The sequence below is a fragment of the Coregonus lavaretus genome (genome assembly GCF_964263955.1).
Source record: "Coregonus lavaretus genome assembly, chromosome: 34".
Lineage (NCBI taxonomy): Eukaryota > Metazoa > Chordata > Actinopteri > Salmoniformes > Salmonidae > Coregonus > Coregonus lavaretus.
Window position 1 is genome coordinate 9,189,641 of NC_140021.1, and position 22,994 is coordinate 9,212,634.

Sequence of the window (22,994 nt, forward strand, 5' to 3'; positions counted from 1 at the left end):
TACCGCCAATTGGCCTCGTGTGTGGGTGGGTGCACGGACACCTTGCATCTGCGCGATGAGCTGCGGCAAACGCAGGAGAGGGCCCAGAACTTAGCGGTGGCCAGCCGTCACCACCTCACGGCAAGGCTAGGGGATAAGACACTGCCCCAGGAGGAGAGACAGGAGATGGAACTTATTTGGGTGGCCTTCACCGCCAGCCTGGAACTCCTCCACGCAGACATGTGCAGTCTTTGCAATGGGTTCCAACTTCTCCCTGGTCAATAACAAAGCCTTAGTGCAGACTGACATACAAGGTGGGGAAGTGCAACAGTCAGAGGGGCAATTATTTATATTGTTTTCCACACAGGGCCGGCTCCAGGCATAAGCAACATAAGCGGTTGCTTAGGGCCCCAGGCCGCTAGGGGGGGCCCAACTGTTGAGAGTTAGCATAGTAGAATACACAAGGTACATGTCCTAAATTTGGTTACTGACAGTCACTCAATTAGCCATGTCAGCTAACAATTTTTAGATTGGTAAGTTAGTCTAGCCAGCTATCTAAACTTGTAGTAATCATGACCGAATACCGACCAGGCACACAGAGCACATGCACAGGACCCCTGACCTCCAGGGGGCACCCCTTGATTTTGTTAGTCACTTTCACTCAGATATCATTAACATGGCATAAGTCATGGCAAAATGTGTAGAATTGCAGGAAATTAGCGTAAAAAATGCAACAACATGAAATGTGTTATAAAATTACTACATTTTCTCTCAGCCCCATGTCAAAATGTGTAGAATTGCAGAAAACTGGCTTTAAAACTGAAACATTTTGTCATCCCCCCATAACTAAATGTATAGAATTGCAGGAAATTAACTTTAAACCTTAAATTTTTCTCTCTGCCATCAAGAGGGGGGCCACTAAAATGTCTTGCCCTTGAGGTGGGGGAGGGCCCTCAAACAGTCCCCAAAAGGCTAGAGCTGGCCCTGTTTCCACACTAGCCAATGCTAAGCTGCAGCTAAGTAAAAAAAAACACAGGTTGGCGTTTATTGTCATGATTCTTGCCCTGGAGGCAGAGCTTGCGGTTTACGCTAGATGGCCAGCTGCAAAGTCAAAATTCAGGAAAACCCAAATTAGTTTTTGGTCTTAATTTAAGATTAGACATTAGTGTTAAGGTTAGGTTTAGGCATTAGTGTTAGCAGTGTGGTCATGTTTAGGGTTAAGGTTAGGTTTAGACATTAGTGTTAGCAATGTGGTTATGGTTAGTGTTAAGGTTAGGTTTAGGCATTAGTGTTAGCAGTGTGGTTAAGGTTAGGGTTAGGTTTAGACATTAGTGTTAGCAGTGTGGTTAAGGTTAGTGTTAAGGTTAGGTTTAGGCATTAGTGTTAGCAGTGTGGTTAAGGTTAGGGTTAAGGTTAGGTTTAGACATTAGTGTTAGCAGTGTGGTTATGGTTAGGGTTAAGGTTAGGTTTAGACATTAGTGTTAGCAGTGTGGTTATGCTTAGGGTTAAGGTTAGGTTTAGGCATTAGTGTTAGCAGTGTGGTTATGGTTAGGGTTAAGGTTAGGTTTAGGCATTAGTGTTAGCAGTGTGGTTATGGTTAGGGTTAAGGTTAGGGTTAGGTATTAGTGTTAGCAGTGTGGTTATGGTTAGGGTTAAAATCAGATGTTATGTCTTTGTGGCAGTACCAGCTTGTGACCACTCTGCAGAGCTGCCTGCCTCTTTAGCTCAATTTGGTATTCAAATCTCACCCAAAGAGGTCCAAAGTAGGCTATTGCTCGTTTTCCAGGTCCCAGGTCTAAATCAGTCCCTGATTAGAGAGGAAGAATGAAAAAAAGCATTTGAGGGCTCTATAGAAGGCTATACATTCTAGTCTGGGCATCCACAAGCTGAGGTAACATTAGCATTCACAGCTAGCTCTTCCTCTCATCTCTCTTCTCCTGTCCGAGCACCAGGTAAAGTGGTTGTCCCACTGGCTATCATAAGGTGAATGCACCAATTTGTAAGTTGCTCTGGATAAGAGTGTCTGCTAAATGACGAAAATGTAAATGTAAATGTATTGTGTCATCCATGTCACCTCATCCAATGGGCCTGCCTACTGTCACGGATATCGTGTCCAGGCTTTCGCAATACAGTCATTTTTGCAAGAATATGTATTCTATCATTTGTGTAGTATTCTGTTTATATTTTGTCTTCAGAGTCCTCCCTAACCCGAATACCCGAGACTCGACCCGGGTACGGAACTGGTTCTACATTAAATCAAATGGAACAAATGTAGTCTCCATGTTACTGTGCCCAGCTTCAGATTCAGGCTAGCAGTTGTGCCAGCAATGTAAGCAAACAGGGAGACTTCCACTAAGGCATATGGCAAATACAAACATTGCAAGTGATGTAGCTGAGAATATGTTTCCCAAACACAGTGGACGGCCTGTGCACAATTTCATTCACTAGGAAGGATACAGGTCAAGGTACCAACCAATGTCTAATTCCATATACCAACTAATTCCATATACCAACATAGTTCTAAAGTAAAATCAAAGGTCTGTGTAGCTTCTGTATAAAATATGAATATGCAAAATCAGTCAACACCCAAGCTGTGGTGTAAAAACTGTGAATACCATCTTATCTTTTATTAACAGAGCATTACAACTTTTGATAAACTGTAAAGTTTCTGATTATTTATTTCCATACAATTAACTTTGCCTGCTTGTATCATACCAAAGGAGGTATCACATGGTCTTATTAATGGTAAAGTACTGTATAGTAGTGGTATAGTAGTCTTTGATGTAATATATTAAATTTAAATTCATACCCATACCCATCATTGATCAACTGTTGTTGATGAATAATTCATACATTTTCTGTTTATTTTCCTATCCGTTTCCTAAGTATTTGGTTGATTTACTGTGCAAGAACTACTGACTGTTCAGGAACATTAAACATTAAAGAGGTGCAGCATGTCCTTGTCCCCATCGCGCTCTAGCGACTCCAGTGTAGCTGGCCGGGCGCATGCACGCTGACTTTGGTCACCAGTTGTGTATCCTCCGACACATTGGTGTGGCTGGCTTCCAGGTTAAGCGGGCAGTGTGTCAAGAAGCTGTGCGGCTTGGCAGGATCGTGTTTCGGAGGATGCATGGCTCTCGACCTTCGCCTCTCCTGAGTCCGTACAGGAGTTGCAGCGATGGGACAAGACTGTAACTACCAATTGGATACCACGAAATAGGGGAGAAAAAGGGTTAAAAAAAATTAAAAAATAAGAGGTGCCGCATAGTCAAAGCACTGTATACAACAACAGGTCAAATCTAGTACTCAAAGACCGCTCTGCAATAGTATTTTAAATAAAAAATCCAAAGAAAATGCATGACCATTTATTGACTGTTGACTCAATTGGCCTAAAATAACATCCTGATCATGAAATCATCATTCTGCCTTTGGTCATCAATCCCTGAGAGAAGACAACAGTCAAATAGGGAGTAGGGGGGACGTGCTCTGCTCTCTGAGGAGCTGCCTGTCCATCCAGTATCAATATTTCCAGTCCCGCTGTAAATTAAACATAACTTTTAAGGCTTAAAGAAGCATTCATAAACCCTATATTAGGCCTGTAGATGCTTTAGAAATCATGCATAAGGCACCGCTCATTCTTGTCAGTCCCACACCCCAAAAGGATGCTTTTGATACAGTAAAATAAGAATGTGTAACATCCATATGCAGTTGCTTCACATACAAGAATACACAATGTTTTCATAACAATTTGAACAAGTAAAAATGGCCACGTGCATCAGGACTAGATTAGAGTATTACAATAATAAGAAAATATAGTAAACTGTTGCTTTAAAGCCAAACCCTCCTCGTTACGTCAACGTAGGGTCAAAGTGGTCACATGAGACTATGGGAACTCAGGCAGGAAGTTAAAGTGAAGTGAACTACAGGTTTGACAATGTCATTGCAACAAAGAATTGCATTTCACTCGCGGTTGAACAAATTTACTTTAAACTCGGAGTATTGGCATAGTAGGCGAGAAAATAGGATTTGCGGGGACAGAGCAAGTTTCACTACAGTTGCACTCCAACCTAACATTTCCTGTCTGAAGACAACTTTGACAAGCAGCATCCATTCGCGCTGTAAACAATGTAACACTGATTATGGCTCTTGCAACCTTGACAAACGAACATGGAGGAGACTATTTACGGGAGTGAGCGCGACTCTGGTTTTTAAACGGAGCTTTTTATTTGTCAGAGGTATGTACACTGCCTGAGCCAAGAAGACGAAAATAAGCTACTAAAAAAAAAGAAGTTTGCCAGCTCGGGTTCTGATTGCAATGGTCGTCACTGGTTACCACAGTCACAACGTCATAAACCCCGCCCATTTCTACAATTTATCATCTAAAATTAAAGTGTTGATTTTAAACCTAATGCTATATTTAATCCTACAGCTAACCTTATGCCTAACCATATCCTTAAATTAAGACCAAAAAGCTAATTTTTGTTTACAATATAACAATTTTTGACTTAGTGTGTGGTAACTAATGGAAACCGATTGCAACCAGGGTTTGAGCGAGCTCGTGTGGTTAGGTGATTATTTCCGGAGCATATTTTTCTCAAAAATCACAGTGTTAATGTATTGAATAGCAGGACAGATATACCACTACAATGCATTACATGCTCATTATGTATCTCTTCATATCACCCTCAGAGTGATATATATTTACATAACATTTTCTTAAATTGCAAATTATTTAATGTAAATTTGATGCAGGATCCTATGGTGGTTATAAATACTTGTTCATGTTCTGATATGTACGCTACTTCTAACTTTTCCTTTTATGTGGATATCAGAGTTGAGCACCTCCATACTTCAGTATGAATTGAAAACAGATATGACAAAGTCTGGAAACCGGAGGCTGTATTTTGATACCCATGCATTGGTTCGACTCCTCGAAGAAAATGGTTAGAAAATTGTTTTTTATTTGTGTAATTTGAAGTAACCCCATACATATTTCATTCAGTGGTTGGTTTGAACCCTTTTACTGTTTTGTTTTCATCAACAGGCTTCACCACTCAGCAAGCTGAGGTGATTGTCAGGATGATGGTCAGGACAACAAACTCCAACATGGATCTAATCTATAATGACATGGTAACCAAAGTGCAGCAGGTGAGGCTTGACTTTTTCACATCAACATACTTTTGGTCATGTAGTGTATGTGGACACCTGCTCCTCGAACATCTCATTCCAAAATCATGGGCATTAATATGGAGTTGGTCCCCCCTTTGCTGCTCTAACAGCCTCCACTCTTCTGGGAAGGCTTTCCACTAGATGTTGGAACATTGCTGCAGGGACTTGCTTCCATTCAGCCACAAGAGCATTAGCAAGGTCGGGCACTGAAGTTGGACGATTAGGCCTGGCTCGCAGTCGGTGTTCCAATTCATCCCAAAGATGTTCGATGGAGTTGAGGTCAGGGATCTGTGCAGGCCAGTCAAGTTCTTCCACACCGATCTCAACAAACCATTTCTGTATGGACCTTGCTTTGTGCAAGGGGGCAATGTCATGCTGAAACAGGAAGGGCCTTCCCCAAACTGTTGTCACAAAGTTGTAAGCACAGAATCGTCTAGAATGTCATTGTATGCTGTGGTGTTAAGATCTCCCTTCACTGGAACTAAGGGGCCTAGCCCGAACCATGAAAATCAGCGCCAGACCATTATTCCTCCTCCACCAAACTTTACAGTTGGCACTATGCATTGGGGCAGATGGCGTTCTCCTGGCATCCGCCAAACCCAGATTCGTCCGTCGGACTGCCAGATGGTGAAGCGTGATTCATCACTCCAGAGAACATGTTTCTACTGCGACAGAGTCCAATGGTGGCGAAGCTTTACACCACTCCAGCCGACGCTTGGCATTGCGCATGGTGATCTTAGGCTTGTGTGCGTGTGGCTGCTCGGCCATGGAAACCCATTTCATGAAACTCCCGGCGAACAGTTCTTGTGCTGACGTTGCTTCCAGAGGCAGTTTGGAACTCGGTAGTAAGTGTTGCAACCGAGGACAGACGCTTCAGCACTCGGTGGTTCCATTCTGTGAGCTTGTGTGGCCTACCACTTCGCGGCTGAGCCGTTGTTGCTCCTAGACGTTTCCACTTCACAATAACAGCACTTACCGAGGAATCTCTAGCAGGGCAGAAATTTGACGAACTGACTTGTTGGAAATGTGGCATCCTATGACAGTGCCACGTTGAAAGTACTGAGCTCTTTAGTAAGGCCATTCTACTGCCAATGTTTGTCTATGGAGATTGCATAGCTGTGTGCTCAATTTTTTTTCACCTGTCAGCAACGGTTGTGGCTGAAATAGCCGAATCCACTAATTTGAAGGGGTGTCCACATACTTTTGTATATATAGTGTATATAGTCAAATATTGATAATACACGTAAATAACAACTAATGAGACTGACTCACTGTGGCCATGCATTGCAGGAGATCATGTTGCAAAGGGTGTTTTCCCAAATTGCATCTGTGAAAAAGGACATGATTATCCTTGAAAAGAGTGAGTTCTCTACTTTGCTGGCAGATAATGAGGTGAGTATTAATTTGTAGGAGTTCTCTAATTCACAGGAGGCTGCTGAGGGGAGGACGGCTCATAATAATGGTCGGAACGGTGCAAATGGAATGGCATCAAACACCTGGAACCATGTGTTTGATGTATTTGATACCATTCCACTGACTCCCCTCCAGCCATTACCACGAGCCCATCCTCCCCAATTAAGGAGCCACCAACCTCCTGTGCTCTAATCCTATCATCACTTGAAGCACATCAGGGAGCCTTTTATGTCTACTCCTTCACAGACATTATTTCAACATCTATTCCACGTTGGTTCAACATAATTTCATTGAAATGAAGAGGAAACAACGTTGGTTCAACCAGTTTGTGCCCGGTGGGAAGAGAGGGTCCTGTGAGGTGACATGAGGGTTAGGGTTACCTTTATATTCCTTATTTTCCAGTGGTAGTCAGTGTTCTTCCTTGTTATTTGAACAGTGACGGTGTGTGGACTCTCTGGCCAATCATTGACATTGACATCAAGTACATCCTATGGAGAGTCCACACAGGTAGTATCCCAGGTCATACTGGTTGCATGTCAATAGTTTAAAGTTGCCTCCTCACCTTGTATCTTCTCTTTCATCTGCTCTGAACTGAAAACATAGGATAGCTCCCTCTGTCACATGACTGATACAGTGGATGGATTTCTTTGGGGGGCAATGTTATTTCCTAAAAGTCAGGCATTTAAAGTATATCAATGCATTTTTTTTATATTTTCTTACAGAAAGTCAAGGTAGAGCTACTGCAACTGAAAGTGCAACTGGCTGTAAGTTGTTTTAAGGTGGTTTAATTTCTGTGGAAATATGTCTGTAGATCACACACATGTTGCTGCCAACATTTCACCTGTTTGTGATGATTTTGCGTGTAAACCGTGTGTGAAGTTTTCTATATCTATAAAGTAGGACTCTTTGTGAAACAGAGCGATGATCAGTTTGGATTGCAGACTTTAACAGCACTTCAGAACCCTTGAGAGTGTTTGAATGACGGAATACCTCCTTTTTCTCTGTCGCAGGATGTGATGAATAAAGTGCGCTTTGACAATATCTTGGATATGAATTCGGAAAAGAGCAGCGTGAAAGAAATGGTAAATGTCTTAGTATTACAATGTATATGCTGATGGTTTTTACATGAGTATTCCTAGGATGAAGGTGTGAAGTGTTGCATATTACATACTGTATATCCTGATCTTATCAATATTTAATGCAAATTTGACAGCACAGTTTTGACTCTAACTGTTTATTTGACTTTCAGAAAGCAGAGGATGAGAAGAGACTTATGGAAAGTTGGACCGAGATAATGGAAATGGTCAGTGTAGTGTACATGATTAAACCGTTCTACTTTAGAGCTCTTAACATGTTACTTCATTCACCATGCACGTGTCACACTCATCTCAATGATGTCTTTTCACCATGTATTTGTTATTTAGGTGTTATGATGATAATATTATCTGTGGTTTATGTGAATAATAGCCAATTCTGTCTGTTGAAGAATGCTGAGCAAAATCGTCATTTGACTCAGTCCAATATGAAAATCGACACTGAAGTGGCAGGACTGAAAACCATGTTGGAAGCTCACAAACTTGACACGATCAAATACCTTGCAGGTAAGAAGTGAAGAGTGTCAGTAATGTATACATGGATTATAGTATTTTCTTATTTGCTCAATAAAAATACACAAATTATGGATATTGTGTCCCTCGAATGAAATAGGATTTATATTTCCTCAGTCATACATACTAATTGTGTATCTCTGGTTTTGGTCAACTAAACGTCACTGTTGGCCATAAGCCATAAACAAGTTCTGACTGACGGACTCCACCTATGTCTTTCAGGTTCAGTCTTCACTTGTCTCACTGTGGTTCTCGGATTCTATCGCATCTGGATGTGACTCCGGGGAGTACAGGAAGAGCTGGTCATCTGCACCACTGTAGCTCAAAAAGAGCCCATTTGAACTGCCACCATTTTGTGTTTGATAAATAGTCAATCACTATAGGAACAAACAACCACTGGCTGATGGCATGAAGACAGATGAAATGCTTTGATGTTGATTGACATTGATATTTCTATGAGGACCAATAACTTAAGATGTAGAAGATGAATCCAGGATGAACCCAGCAAACCATGAACACGAAAGGCTGCACTTGTAAAGCACTGTCCAACATTTTCTATAGTATTTTTCATTTGTCTGTTGTGTTTTCATATTACAGAGTACCCTACAAAATGAAATGTTATTTAAGATAGAATCCTGACAATAAATATTAACATGTATTGCAATTGATATGAATGCATTTTATTTTCTTTTACATGCACTGTTAAGCAGGAAACCTGTGTATTTTGTGTTTAAGAAGTATGCTGTAAAGATGCATCGATAGATGGGTGATTTTGCAAATACAGGCCTTTTTGTATCTTAGGGTTAGATTTTTAAGAAAAAAAAATTATTTAGAAAAAAAAATCCACATCGATTAAGTTGGGACTAAAATAACCGCAAACTTTGTTTTCAGCTTTCAATATGTTTTTTATTTGAATTTTCTAAAGCATTTAATGTCTGGATTTCACAGTTTTGCACAGTTTTTGTCCTGTCTCACATCCAGACTTTTGACCTTCTGTTATGTAATTACACTTACAAAAGTCTTGATAATTAGAAAATATTGAATGCACCTTTTTTTTTTTTAAGAGTCATAAATGGATAAATATTAATAAATGATCATTTTTGCCAATAACATACGTGTTTGTATTATTTACTAGACCAGGGGAATAATAATATTTGCGAAGGGTACCTTTATTGTGAAGGAAACAACCCGGAAGTTATTTCCCGTGGTCGTCCTACACTTGTGTTTACATGTGTAAACTTGCAATAAAGAAATAATGCAATTGATCATATTTTGCTTTCTAAATTTACGAATTATTTATTCTTGTGGTCAAGTCTTTATGAGAAACTTGCGTTCGATACTATCTATGCCTGGGTCACCTCTCTAAATTATTTGATTTGACATCAAGTTGGGTCGTCATTTACGAGCTAGGTAGCTAACAGTAGCCTATATTGACACATGATAAATTGCAGATATCCAGCAGAATGTCCATGTTCTGTTGGAGCAGCATTTATCATAGGCGAGGAATTGAACAGTGACCCTTTATTATCATCTGGCTACATTTGAGCTTATTGCATCCGGTGATTGTGGTGCTGGGTCCTTGGATGAGACGCTAATTCAACTATTTTATATTGATAGATATGACAATGACTGAAGCATTCAGCAGCAACAGTGAGCTGGTTCTTCAGCGTGTACTGGACGTGACAGCAGAGAATCTAGAGGAGCTCTGTCAGATCGTTGAGACATGCCACTTCATCAATGATCATCAGTTCAAAAATGTATGCGGATTCTCATCCCTCAACAAAGCAGTTGCTAACTAGCTAAATTGTCACTTGAAAAACAGTTTGTGTGTGTGTGTAGGCTAATTATGAATAATCTGTGCTTTAGGTTGCCTTGCAATTTCTAGATGAGGTGCTGGTTGATTCAATACCAATTGATGCAGAGATAGAGAAGGGAACCAAAGCAAAACTATTCATCCTTGGAGACACATCCTATGGCAGGTAGGAAAACGTTTTGTTGTTATTATTAAAAAAATACAAGGGATAGACAGTTCAACTAATCTCTGTATTTTCTATTGAATGAGACTAGTGAATTTGCAAGTATTAGTTTGCCAAGAATCAATGTTACCATTATTTGTTTAAAGGTCCAAAGCCCTTCTTATCTCCATATCAAATCATTTCTGGGTAACAATGAAGTACCTTACTGTGATTATTTTTTGACCATTTTAAATAGAAAACAAACATAAATAGCTTTTTAGCAATAATTTCACTAGGACTGTCTGAGTGGGGAGGGGAAAACTAGCTGTTTGGAACTCTTTCTTATTGGTCTATTAACAAATTTACCACCTGGTGATGTCACCAGGCAAGCCAAAACTCCATCCCACCAAAACAGGCTGAAATTTCAGGCTGTCTTTTCAAAAATGTCTTACGCTAAATGGGCATTATAATAATTTTCACAATTATTATTAACAGAATTATTCCAACCTCATAGTGTGGAAATATATGTAAAATACAGGAAAATCTAGTTTTTGACTGCACTGGGCCTTTAATAATTTGAAGAGATGTATCACTATAACCTTATTGTCAATACTCTTGATATTTCCAGTTGTTGTGTGGATGAAGTTGCAGCAGAGCATGTGGGAGCGGACTGTATCGTGCACTATGGGAGTGCTTGCCTCAGCCCCTCCAGAAGACTCCCTCTGATGTACGTGTTTGAGAGGAGACCTGTGGTCCTGGAGACGTGTGCATCCTCCTTCAGAGAGCTCTACCCTGACAGACAGTCACGTCATCCTCCTGTACGATGTCAACTATGCTCACGTTATTGGTAAGCCTCTCAGCTTCACACTGACTCATGTCCCCTTGGTCCCATTATCTGAACGCCTTTTAAGACTGGGAAACTTTGAGTTTGTGATATACTTAAAAAGGAATGTGAGCGATTAATACTATTTTAGTGACATAGTTTTAGAAAAGGATTAAAACGAGATATTCATTTTAACACATTTTAGCAACTTATTTAATACTGATTTAAAACATAATGTCTCTCCTCAGATTATCTTCTGGCACTTCTTTCCTCTGAGTATCTGAACAGTGCCGCCTCAACCCTTCATGTGGATGGAGAACTTAGCTACAGTCACAGACAGAGACACAGACAACACAATGACAGCAGTTCTCCGTGTCAAAACGGTGATCAAGTCGTTTACCAGTTTGGTAGGCAGTTTTTCTTGAAATGTGGACAGACCGTTAAGGATTACAGTGTGTTCTTTATCGGCCACGAAGGCGCAACCTTGACAAACTTCATGATGACTTGGAACCGCTGCTCTTTCTACTCTTTTGACCCTGTTACAATGACAGGGCGGACTGAGTCGATCAGTATCAACAAAGCTTTATTGTAAAATTAACTCTGTCCATAAGGTGTAGATAGTAAGTATAGACCGGAAGTAGAGGCCTGGGCGTTGTTGTTCACTAATTTACTCCAAGTAGGGAAAGGATGGTGGGGTTGAAAAGTAATAAAGGGGAATATATATATAAAAAATAAAAATAAACATGGGGGATTGGAAGTGATGCAGACAATTACATTAATAGAAGATACAATCTATCTGCAATATTAAGCTGATCCATCCCCCCCCAAAAAAAAATAAAAAAAATAAAATAAAATAACAAAGCTTTGATGAAGCGATATTACGCAATAGAGAGTGTGGTGAGCATTCTTGTGGGCACACTAGGTGTGGCAAACTACCTCACCATCATCGAGCAGCTGAAAGAAACCATCCACAGAGCAGGGAAAAAGAGCTACATGTTTGCCATGGGGAAACTGAATGTGGCCAAACTAGCTAACTTTCTTGAGATTGACATTTATGTACTGATTGCATGTCCTGAGAACTCTCTGTTGGACTCCAGTGAGTTCTACAAACCTGTCGTGACCCCCTTTGAAATGGAGGTGGCCTGCAATAAAAACAGGGAATGGTCGGGAGAGTACGTCACAGACTTCAGGGCTCTCCTTCCAGGTAGGATCAGATTGACATTGATTCTCTGCTGAATTAAACTTTTGGCCAATAATATTGTGAACAAGAATAGACCTAGCTAGTGCTTTACTGTGCTTATCATAGCCTGGTCCCAGATCTGTTTGATGAGTTGGCAAGACCGCACAAACAGATCTGAGACCAGGCTATAGGTAATATGTTGTAGGTGGATCCAAGCATGTGGCCTTGGTGATTCCTGACGACCTCGAGGATGGTGATGAGACTGATGTCTCCCTCATCACCGGAGCTCTACGAACGACCCGCTTCTCGTGCAGTGAGCCAGTGTCTTCCTCACTCGTCCTACGGAACAAGACGCTCACTGTGGCCGACGCTAACACAGCTGGTACGATATGTGGGAAGAACAGACAGCTAAAAACAGGCCAAATTCATAGGAATGTGACAGGCTCTGTTGGGTTGGGGTTAAAACTCTAAACTCTGAGATTGCAAGACAATAAAGATGTTGAGTGGTCTCTTCTTGAGTTGCAATTTTAATAATGCCCTCTTCTGTTTTTGTTTCAGCCACGTTCCTGGCAGGCCGTAGCTGGCAGGGACTGCAGCAGAAACTGGGAGAAACACCGGTGGTGAAAGCATTAGAGGGAAGGAAAGGCATTGCCATTGCCTACGAAGAGGAGCCGATGACTGACAGGGACCATTCATCATGAAGGCACTCATCACATCCAGATTATTAGTGTATTGCAAATGTTTTATGCATAATATCAAATTATTTACAATGTACACTGTATTATGTTGCGTCATAGCTCAACAGATTCCAATTTAAGCAATCAATCTTCTAACATGTCTTCTATATGTATGTATGTATGTATATATATATACACGAGGAAAAAAACATGGGGGATTGGAAGTGATGCAGACAATTACATTGATGGAAGTTACAATCTATCTGCAATATTAAAGCTGATCTACCCCCTAAAAAAATAAAAAAATATTCTAACACATTTAAGGCCAGTATTATTGCATAACTAAGCTAACTGCCAAAATATTGGAAACACCAACATAAAGTGTCTTAATGGGGCATTGGGCCACCACGAGCCGCCAGAATGGCTTCAATGCGCCTTGGCATAGATTCTACAAGTGTCTGGAACTCTATTGGATGGATGCGACACCATTTTTCCATGAGAAATTCCATAATTTGGTGTTTTGGTGGTGGTGGTGGAAAACGCTGTCTCAGGTGCCGCTCTGGAATCTCCCAGACGTGTTCAATTGGGTTGAGATTTGGTGACTGAGACACACACCCTTTAAACCCACTATACTCCTTTGAGACCCCTCTTTCAAAGTCATTGAAATCTCTTCTAGCCATGGTAGCCAAAATAATGGGCAACTGGGCATTTTTATACATGACTCTAAGCATGATAGGATGTTAATTGCTTAATTAAAGACATGCTCCAGAACTTTGGCGACTAGTAAGTATATTTTAAACCTCCCGCTTTGGGCTTGATGTGATAATGTGTAGTTTATACATGTATAATCTATGAGCAGAATTACGGTCTTACCTCAATTAGCCATGAAATCCCAAGTTTTGAAAGCCACCTTTTACTGGACGCTGTGCGGCGCAATTTCCCTACGTTTTCCCCCACGTGGGCCAGCCCACTAGCAATTCGAGCTTGAGCCAATGAGCTTCAGCCCCTCGCCATTTGAGTGACAGATAGCAACATGCACACACAGCAGAGTGAGAGAGAGAGAGACGTGAACTATAATGACGTGGTGCACATATGTGACAGGACGCAATTTTTGGGGAACTCTTTTGGCTCGTGAGCGCTACTTTTAGAACTACTGGCTAAAAAGTATACAAAAGTACCAGAGAATGTCTTTAACTCAGGAACCACACCTGTGTGGAAGCACCTGCTTTCAATATACTTTGTATCACTCATTTACTCAAGTGTTTCATTGATTCTGGCAGAGACCTGTATATCAGGTGGATTATATTTGCGTGACGCGTATGTCAATTTTTTTTTAGCTACACAGAAGCGTGTCGTGGAGGCAGAACTGAAAAGTGCAAGCCTTTTCATGTAATATTTAGCCTTTTTAGGGCGCATCTCTTTGTAAGAAGCGTACATATATAAAGGTTTATACAGTGCATTCAGAAAGTATTCAGTCCCCTTGACTTTTTCCACATTTTGTTACATTACAAAAGGGGTCTGAATACTTTCCGAATGCACTGTATAAGAGTTTAAAAAAAAAGAACAGAACCTGAACTGTTAAAATGTAACAGACGTGAGACCACATACTTGGACTTTAAGGAAAATTCCACCCAAAAGTTTTCAAGATATACAACTTTCAAAATACAGAAATATGCATCCTACCGGCTATAATTCTATATTTTGAAAGTTATATATCTTGAAAACTTGATTGCTGACATTTTGGAAATTGGGACTATATCAACAATGGACTGATGAAACAAATACCAAAAGATCGTTTTTGGGTGGAGTTTTCCTTTAAATGCACTCATCGCTATTGTGAATAAACATAACAATTGTTATTATTTAATCACCAACAATTTGCTCCATGTACTGTAAATCACAATTGATATATACAGTGGGGAAAAAAAGTATTTAGTCAGCCACCAATTGTGCAAGTTCTCCCACTTAAAAAGATGAGAGAGGCCTGTAATTTTCATCATAGGTACACGTCAACTATGACAGACAAATGGATAAATTTTTTCTCCAGAAAATCACATTGTAGGATTTTTAATGAATTTATTTGCAAATTATAGTGGAAAATAAGTATTTGGTCACCTACAAACAAGCAAGATTTCTGGCTCTCACAGACCTGTAACTTCTTCTTTAAGAGGCTCCTCTGTCCTCCACTCGTTACCTGTATTAATGGCACCTGTTTGAACTTGTTATCAGTATAAAAGACACCTGTCCACAACCTCAAACAGTCACACTCCAAACTCCACTATGGCCAAGACCAAAGAGCTGTCAAAGGACACCAGAAACAAAATTGTAGACCTGCACCAGGCTGGGAAGACTGAATCTGCAATAGGTAAGCAGCTTGGTTTGAAGAAATCAACTGTGGGGAGCAATTATTAGGAAATGGAAGACATACAAGACCACTGATAATCTCCCTCGATCTGTGGCTCCACGCAAGATCTCACCCCGTGGGGTCAAAATGATCACAAGAACGGTGAGCAAAAATCTCAGAACCACACGGGGGGACCTAGTGAATGACCTGCAGAGAGCTGGGACCAAAGTAACAAAGCCTACCATCAGTAACACACTACGCCGCCAGGGACTCAAATCCTGCAGTGCCAGACGTGTCCCCCTGCTTAAGCCAGTACATGTCCAGGCCCGTCTGAAGTTTGCTAGAGTGCATTTGGATGATCCAGAAGAGGATTGGGAGAATGTCATATGGTCAGATGATAACCAAAATATAACTTTTTGGTAAAAACTCAACTCGTCGTGTTTGGAGGACAAAGAATGCTGAGTTGCATCCAAAGAACACCATACCTACTGTGGAGCATGGGGGTGGAAACATGATGTACCTATGATGAAAATTACAGGCCTCTCTCATCTTTTTAAGTGGGAGAACTTGCACAATTGGTGGCTGACTAAATACTTTTTTCCCCCACTGTACAAAAGAGATATATTCAAGATATGTATGATTTTGTCTGTTTTATTTTGTCATTCAAAATCTATAGGCTATTGGTGTTGGATCAGTCATAGTTGCTGACATCAAATGTGCTCTGAAAGCTATTTTCCTATACACACATACCAAAGGTCTGAAAACTGCAATTCAGAATAGTCTATGGCTCCATGCTATACCCAATGTTTAATTTGTTTAACAATGACATATAAATAACTTAGATTTAGCAGATTGTTCCTGAGGGAACCATTTGTGGTGTCGGATACAATAAAAGCACATAAAAATAATGTTAAACAAAATACTGCATTTACATTCAAATATGTAGAAAACCTGGGCATGCTTGATTTGTGCCTGCCAAAAAGGTTATTAAAACTTATAACATACTTTAACAATAACATGACATAAATCGGTCAATATCAGCCCAGTGAAGAAAAGTCTTTGCAACGTAAATATATAAATCTGACTGTGTTTTTCTTTGATGATGGTTGGTTGGTGGTTTCCAGATAAGAAGACAAAGGCCAGGATTCAATCCCATACTGAGCTGAGTCAGCCAACATATGCAACTTCTTCCACAAAGGACGCTGGGAATATGCCAATATTTCCGTTGCACTGTCCCTCAAACCAATCTTCATTGACTGAAAAGAAAGTAATGCAAATGGGAATTTACTTTTGCTTCTGTATTTTAAAGGAAGAATCCACCCCAATACTATCTACTGTCCACTGTTAATACAGTCCCAAACATATTTTGCATGTCAGCGGTCAAGTTTTCAAGATATCACTTGCCACATCATCATGATGATGCAAAATGCATCATATGATTAAAAACACATCATCATGATGATGTGACAAGTGACACTTTGCTTCTTGAAAATCCTATATCTTGAAAACTTGACTGCTGACATGCAAAACATTTTGGGACTGTATCAACAGTGGACAAATTAAATAAATACCAAAATATCATTTTTTTGAGTGGATTTTAAGAAAACATTAGGTTGCAGCTTTTCCATATAACAACAAGTCAATGTACACCTCTACAGCTATTAGAGACAATACAGTTAGTCTCTTGACACAAATGATTTTCCCAATGTCGAAATGGGGCCCCACATGAGAAAGTACTGAAAATGTGAATGTACTATTGCTTCTGTATTCTGTAACCCTAATTCTGTGTTCTGTAAGACAACAGTAGGTTTCCAGCTCTTCCAGGCTATAATATAACAACAGGATAATAAAACACTGATACAAATTATTTCTGCATTGTCGAAATGGTGCCTGCCATGAGAGAAATTGATAGCTCACTTTTGGAGAGAAGTAAGATGGTATCTCCTTGATGGAACTCAAGGTCCTCTGCAGTTGAAGACTCATAGGAATGAAGAGCCATCAGGTGAGTCTGGGTTTGCAGCTGCTCACTCATGCCCTGTAGTGTAGATGACATGAAATAAGGGTAACAAGTACACATGATGACATCTGTCAGCACTAAGTTTTGTCTTATAACAGTCGCAAGTTTTATATCCCATACCCTAATTTTCTAAGAGTTGACTATTACATTTGTAACTTAAAAATCCACATAGCAAACAACTTTTATGACAATAAATACTGCATATATGACCACATTACCTCTTTGAGATCACACCACAGTGTTAGACGACCATTGTGGACACAGCTCCAAACATCTTCCATCCTCGTGTTCTCATCAATCACTGTTTTACCAGAATCTATTTGGGCATAACTTGAGAAAAATCACAAAAACCCTGAGCTTTGTTTTGTAACAGTAATGATTGTTGAATTAAGTTGACGCTAATGTTTAAACAGTGCCATACCTCAAGGTGATTGCTGTGGCAGGGAGGCCCAGTTTGTTACTGATTTTCTCCAGAGTGGTTGTGTAGGGAAGTCCAGGCACCATGCAGATTGCTATGGTGTATGTGAAGTGCACTTTCACTATACAGAGTGAAGAGTCACTAACCACTTCACTCTGGCAAGACTATGGAATGAAATAAACGTACAATGATATTTAAAATTTGTAAGCGTAGAGTACTGATAAACAATTTATATCTACTTTGGATATTGCATGCTGTGAAACATGTCTTGAACTCGATTTAAAATGATTCTCATACCTCTGTTATTGTGTCCCCGATGTTCTGATTTTCAGAAGCAGAAGCTGTTGCAATAAAAAACCCAAAACGTTTCGTCATTTGTATCAGGTGATGTTGCATTGCCAATAATTAAAATGTTAACTATACATTTACATTACATTTACGTTATTTAGCAGACGCTCGTATACAACTTCCATTCCATTCCATTTTTACATAAAAGATCTTTACCAGATTTTCTCTGGGGTATTTTCGGTGGTTCTTGTCTAGGTGGCGCTGGGATGTCATCCTTGTCTGTCCCATCCTACAAGAAAGCAATCAACCCACGTAGGGGGAATCAATTAACATAGCAATTGAGGGGTAAGCTATATTTACCAGTATTTTTGGGATTCCACCTTTAAAGATTTTCAATTTGTTATGACACACATGTTAGAGTCAATGCCATCTTGTCATGAGGAATAAACACTATATTGACAGTAGAAATGTACCTGTTCTTGCTTAGATGATAAGGTTATTTCCAAACGCTCCAGGAAATTATAAGGAACAAGCCCCCTCTAAAAATGAAAAGTTTAAATGAATTCACTGCACACAAATAATGTTTTGAATATGGACGCTCATAATCAACCAAGTATCTTTGAGCACAATGAGTACAATAGATCCACATTTTTCACCCATGAAGCATTTTTCTGTGTAATGTTTGTACTCATACTCGCTCATTGAAGATGACAGAGGCCCAGTTGTCAGATCCTTTGTTCAGCACAAAGACAATGTTGCCAGGCACCACAGCTAACTCATCACTTGTCTCAGGGACAAACTCGAAGAGGACAGTGTGAGGCTCTCCCTCCAGAGCCCTGCGGGGGGCGACAGAGATGTCCTGCTTTAACTCATACCCAAATAATGTTGTTGACTCGTTCTATATTAGTATTTGTGGCCAAAGCATAAATTGTAAAAAAAAACACTTAATTAAATTAAATTAAATATAGGTCATATTTCATAGAAATCTGGAATCACTGGACAGTTGCCTTAAATGTCAAACCACCCCAACAGTGTCCCCTACAATTAACATCAAGATCACATGAACTTTACCTCAGAACTTCAGGCGCTTTTGGTCTGGTAGGAACATCTTCAACCTATTTTTACCGTTTAAAAAAATAGCACATCACATTACACTGAATATTCCTCCTCAATCAATGTCTTATTTTTATTGTTGATCGTTTTTTAAATTGTTGACAGTTTTTAAAGGCACTATTAAAACATCAAATCATATGATACTTCACCTGTGGCTGTAACGGAGCAAAGCCAGAGAACTCATCCTGGAAGACGATGGAAGAAACAACCTGAGGATAGAGAATAAAACAGGTTCAACATGAAACAATATCTTATGACATGCCTACTACTAATAAAGTGCCAAATAGCTATCCTAAAGAAAGACCCAAGGCTATTCACAACTAATTTAAATTGCACATTTCAATCAAAGTAGGTACTTGACATGAATTTTGTATACACATCTACAAAGTCGCAACATTTTGGCTGTTTAATATGTATGTTGTATTTTTAGAGAGAGATGAAAGGGATACCTTAGCCTTGCCCAGGTAGTCCTTCTTCTCCAATTCAGCCACGTAGTGTTTGTTTGGCTTGAACAGCTCTTTCGCCGGGACCTCAACTGGCTCAAACAGCTTCTGCTTCTATAGGAGTAACAGATGATTTACATCATCAACTTTGTTGAACACTCAGATACCGTGAAAATGCATAATAAATACATGTTAATTAAAACACTTTTCCCACTACTGAGCCGAGCCGCCTGGCCTGGTTACTCATCCACTGTAGCTGCTGGAACAAACTATGTAAAAAAACTAAAACATATCCAAGCCAGCACAGTATGTTGTGGTCGACATGATAGTGTGAAAAAGGCTTAAGAGAGAAGGGCCACTGACCAGAATGCACTCCAGACCTCTGTCGATGTGGCTGAGTTTGGCCTCGGTCCTGAGGTTCAGAGCAGTCAGGAGGTTCTCCTTGGCTTTCTCCCACTGACCCAGCTGAGCATGGGCCAGCGCCATGTTGTGCAGTACCTGTGGGAGTGATACCACTCAGACATTTGTTGTTGTTGTTGTTAAACTACAGCTATACAGCACTTTCCCCCCAGGTCTCAAACTGCCTTACATATTGTCGTATCCACCTATGCACTTTTTTGCTATGTGTGTACATACTGTGATGTTTGTTGGGATAGGTTGCTGTGCAGACACTAAAATGCACATAACATATTCAACATCCAATCATTGTTACACTGGCAAGACTTCCATCATATCTTTACCTGGACTTACCTCACAAGCATATAATTTGTATCTCAGACCAAGAGGTTTGTAATCGATCAGCTGGTTCCCCCTCAACTCCTTGAAGGCATGTTGGAAATCAGCAAAAGACTCCTCAAACCTGCAGGCAAAGTGAGGAGCTATGATTATCCATTTTAAAGAGGATGGTCCTGATGAATATGAACAATTCTGAATTGTCCCTTTAACACACCATTCGAAAGTATGTTTTTTTTTTTTTTTTTGCAATTATAATGCATCTAATCACCCATCCCTAATATGATAGATTTGTCTTGCCTTTCTTTTTTGTAGAATGCCAACCCCCTTTGAAAGAATGCAACAGCCAAGTGTCCATCCTTTCCGATACAGCTGTCGAAAGCCTATGTGATATTCAGAAAAAAACTCAGTGACTTCCTTCCAATGAAATGGTACCACAAGTATTGTGTACTCGAACTGAACTTCCCTTTTTCTGTGACTTGCATTTTTGAAGTGGAATATAACATTTAATTACAATGTGATAGTAACTTTAACCCTTAAACGTATTGATTTCTTTGGTAAAACAGGGAAAGAGAGAATTGTCTTTAATGAGTGATGAAATTTGAAACAAACTGCCATACCTTTTCAGCTGAATCTAGGTTCTTATTGATCAACTGTAGGCAGCCAATGTTGAAAAAGATTTTAGAGTTCTTTTCCTGGATGTCCAGAAATGTTCCAAGGGCAGCTGCGGAATCCCCGCGTTCGAAACAGGCCACTGCCTCATCCCACTGTTTGAGAGTGTTCACAAATGTCATGCTTCCAAATCAGAGAAGATGCTCTGAGCTACAGTGATATGACGAGAGAACAGTGAAACCACTATTCTTAAACTGACACATTTCCCCAACGGAGGTAGGAAGGAAGTGTGATGATTGCACAGTATGACAGTGAGTTTTTTCTCTCCAGTCCATTTAGTGTTGTAACAGTACGCCAGGGTTGAGGGTTCGATTCCCATGATGGACCAGTAAGGAACATTACCAAAAAGTTGCTCTGGATAAGATTGTCAGCTAAAATGTAAATGTGAAATGTGTTGGCAGCAACAGTGCAGATAAAGAGGGTAAACATAGTGCTTGAAATAAACATGCGTTTGCAGGGCTGCCAACCTTTGAAGAAAGAAAACGTGGGTCTGGGTGTCCTTCCCCAATAAAATTGTACGGTTTTAAAGCAAATTTTCTGCAATTCTATGTATTTTTACATGGCTTAGGCCTATGACCAGGGTGGGGGGAAAAACACAGGTCAGGTGTATTCAGAATGCTTTGAACATTAAATGAACACTCAAAATTCGACAGACTTTCTTGGGGGATGACATTTAAAGTATGCTCATATTTTTTTTTAGGTGGTTTGACACTTTATTCAGACATGTGGAGACAGGCAAATGTGAGAAACAGTGGGAACGTCAGTGGGAATGCTCTGCACAGGAAATACTAATATTAATGGTTGATGGCAGTGGGTAACCAAATCATTGATTGCAGTCTCCTTGTCCATAGACTGCTTTCAAGGTAAGTACGCAAACATTTTGCATTTTACAATTTTGGTGAACTATCTCTTTAAAATAGGGCTTGATGAAAATAAGGCCACCCCTTATCTATGTTTCCCAAGTTCTGGGTGTTTGAAAATGTTCCTGTTATAATAATACATTTCTCAATCACCCAACCTTAAGGTGGTTTATGCCTACTAGTTGAAGATCCTTGCCATCATCTTACTCTACATAGACAAGATATATGATGCGTTTATGAGTTGTGAGTCCCCCTCTACCATCTACCTAACATGTGCACTATACTAAAATGGCCTGGAGCATTTAATATCCATCCAATGCTTATTTGTAGGACTTACTCAAAACTGTCCACGAATGGCTGCAAAAATACATAGCCTCATATAGTTCATTTTCAAAGACACAAGTAGGCATATCAGACACTGGCAAAATTGGGAAGGAGTGGAATAATAAAATACTGTAAGTGTGGGGAATAACAGTAGCGTGCCACACAAATTACCCTTTATTTTAGCCTTTTGTTCAGAATGAGAATAGTTCAACTGATCAAAAAAGTATGAAAATGTATGCACACACTACTGTAAGTGAGAAAGAGCTGTTGATGTTCATTTCAATGAGGCAACAGCTGGCTTTGCTAAGATTTATCTCTGACTTGAACCAAGAGAAAGGCTATCCACAATATCAAGTATGCAACCTATAGGCTCACAGCTTGATAGATATAAAGTACTATATCTCCAGACACAGAGGGGCAGTGTGGAAAACTACAGGGTCTGTGTGACCTGCACCAAGAAAACAAGTCTGTTCTGAACAGCATGGTTTAATAACATTGACCCACAGGTCACATCCTCCTACAAGTATAGCATAGCAAATGTATGCATGAATGGTGCTAGAGTAGCCTAGGTTGAAAGTGGACTTTCAATAAGGAAATTGGTATGCATGTGGCTTGGAGGGGAAAACAAAGTCTGTGTTTGGTTTCCGATGTTTTGATCCCCACCTGGCAGGCACCGATCTTCTTCAGCTCCCACTTTAAGTAATTTAGCTAGTTTCTTTCTCGTGTGCATAAATAATATGCATAGCAATATATGCGTTTCTATATATGTTAAATGCATAACATATTATATTTTTGTCAGCCTGATAGTTGTTCGAGTGGGACACAAAGTAAAATAAAGACTTGAATTAACTGATATTCTCCCTTGGATTCCCCTGTTTGTGTTGAGGCTCGAGCGTGTCCCTGCGGCGAATACAACGGCTGACTGGCAGACCACCAGACACAAAGTCAAAACGGGCTATGTCGTAACAATTCATGAAAAC

The 22,994-nt window shown here is 40.0% G+C and overlaps 3 protein-coding genes across 3 annotated transcripts; 2 read left to right on the plus strand and 1 right to left on the minus strand.

Annotated features, from left to right (window-relative positions):
* The first annotated feature begins 3,854 nt into the window (after positions 1-3,854).
* On the plus strand, positions 3,855-9,273 carry mcur1 (mitochondrial calcium uniporter regulator 1). Its single transcript, XM_084151680.1, has 9 exons — positions 3,855-4,214; positions 4,812-4,922; positions 5,024-5,127; positions 6,439-6,540; positions 7,284-7,325; positions 7,572-7,643; positions 7,811-7,864; positions 8,048-8,162; positions 8,391-9,273. Exons 1-9 carry the CDS (start codon positions 3,914-3,916, stop codon positions 8,444-8,446), a joined length of 957 nt encoding a protein of 318 aa, XP_084007806.1. The 5' UTR covers positions 3,855-3,913; the 3' UTR covers positions 8,447-9,273.
* A 115-nt stretch (positions 9,274-9,388) lies between these two features.
* On the plus strand, positions 9,389-13,152 carry dph2 (diphthamide biosynthesis 2). Its single transcript, XM_084151711.1, is given in 8 exon segments — positions 9,389-9,925; positions 10,035-10,147; positions 10,752-10,925; positions 10,927-10,970; positions 11,195-11,534; positions 11,816-12,150; positions 12,332-12,508; positions 12,685-13,152. Coding segments are annotated over 8 exon segments (1,464 nt in total). The 5' UTR covers positions 9,389-9,787; the 3' UTR covers positions 12,828-13,152.
* Positions 13,153-15,805: 2,653 nt separating this feature from the next.
* On the minus strand, positions 15,806-21,003 carry LOC311109030 (neutrophil cytosol factor 2-like). The gene is made up of 15 exons (XM_084151814.1): positions 20,779-21,003; positions 20,459-20,541; positions 20,177-20,285; positions 19,790-19,924; positions 19,433-19,540; positions 19,133-19,192; positions 18,942-18,985; positions 18,565-18,706; positions 18,344-18,409; positions 18,087-18,159; positions 17,880-17,923; positions 17,586-17,746; positions 17,383-17,494; positions 17,065-17,182; positions 15,806-16,403 (listed from the first exon to the last, which is right to left on the minus strand). Exons 1-15 carry the CDS (start codon positions 20,950-20,952, stop codon positions 16,315-16,317), a joined length of 1,518 nt encoding a protein of 505 aa, XP_084007940.1. The 5' UTR covers positions 20,953-21,003; the 3' UTR covers positions 15,806-16,314.
* Between the last annotated feature and the right edge of the window lie 1,991 nt (positions 21,004-22,994).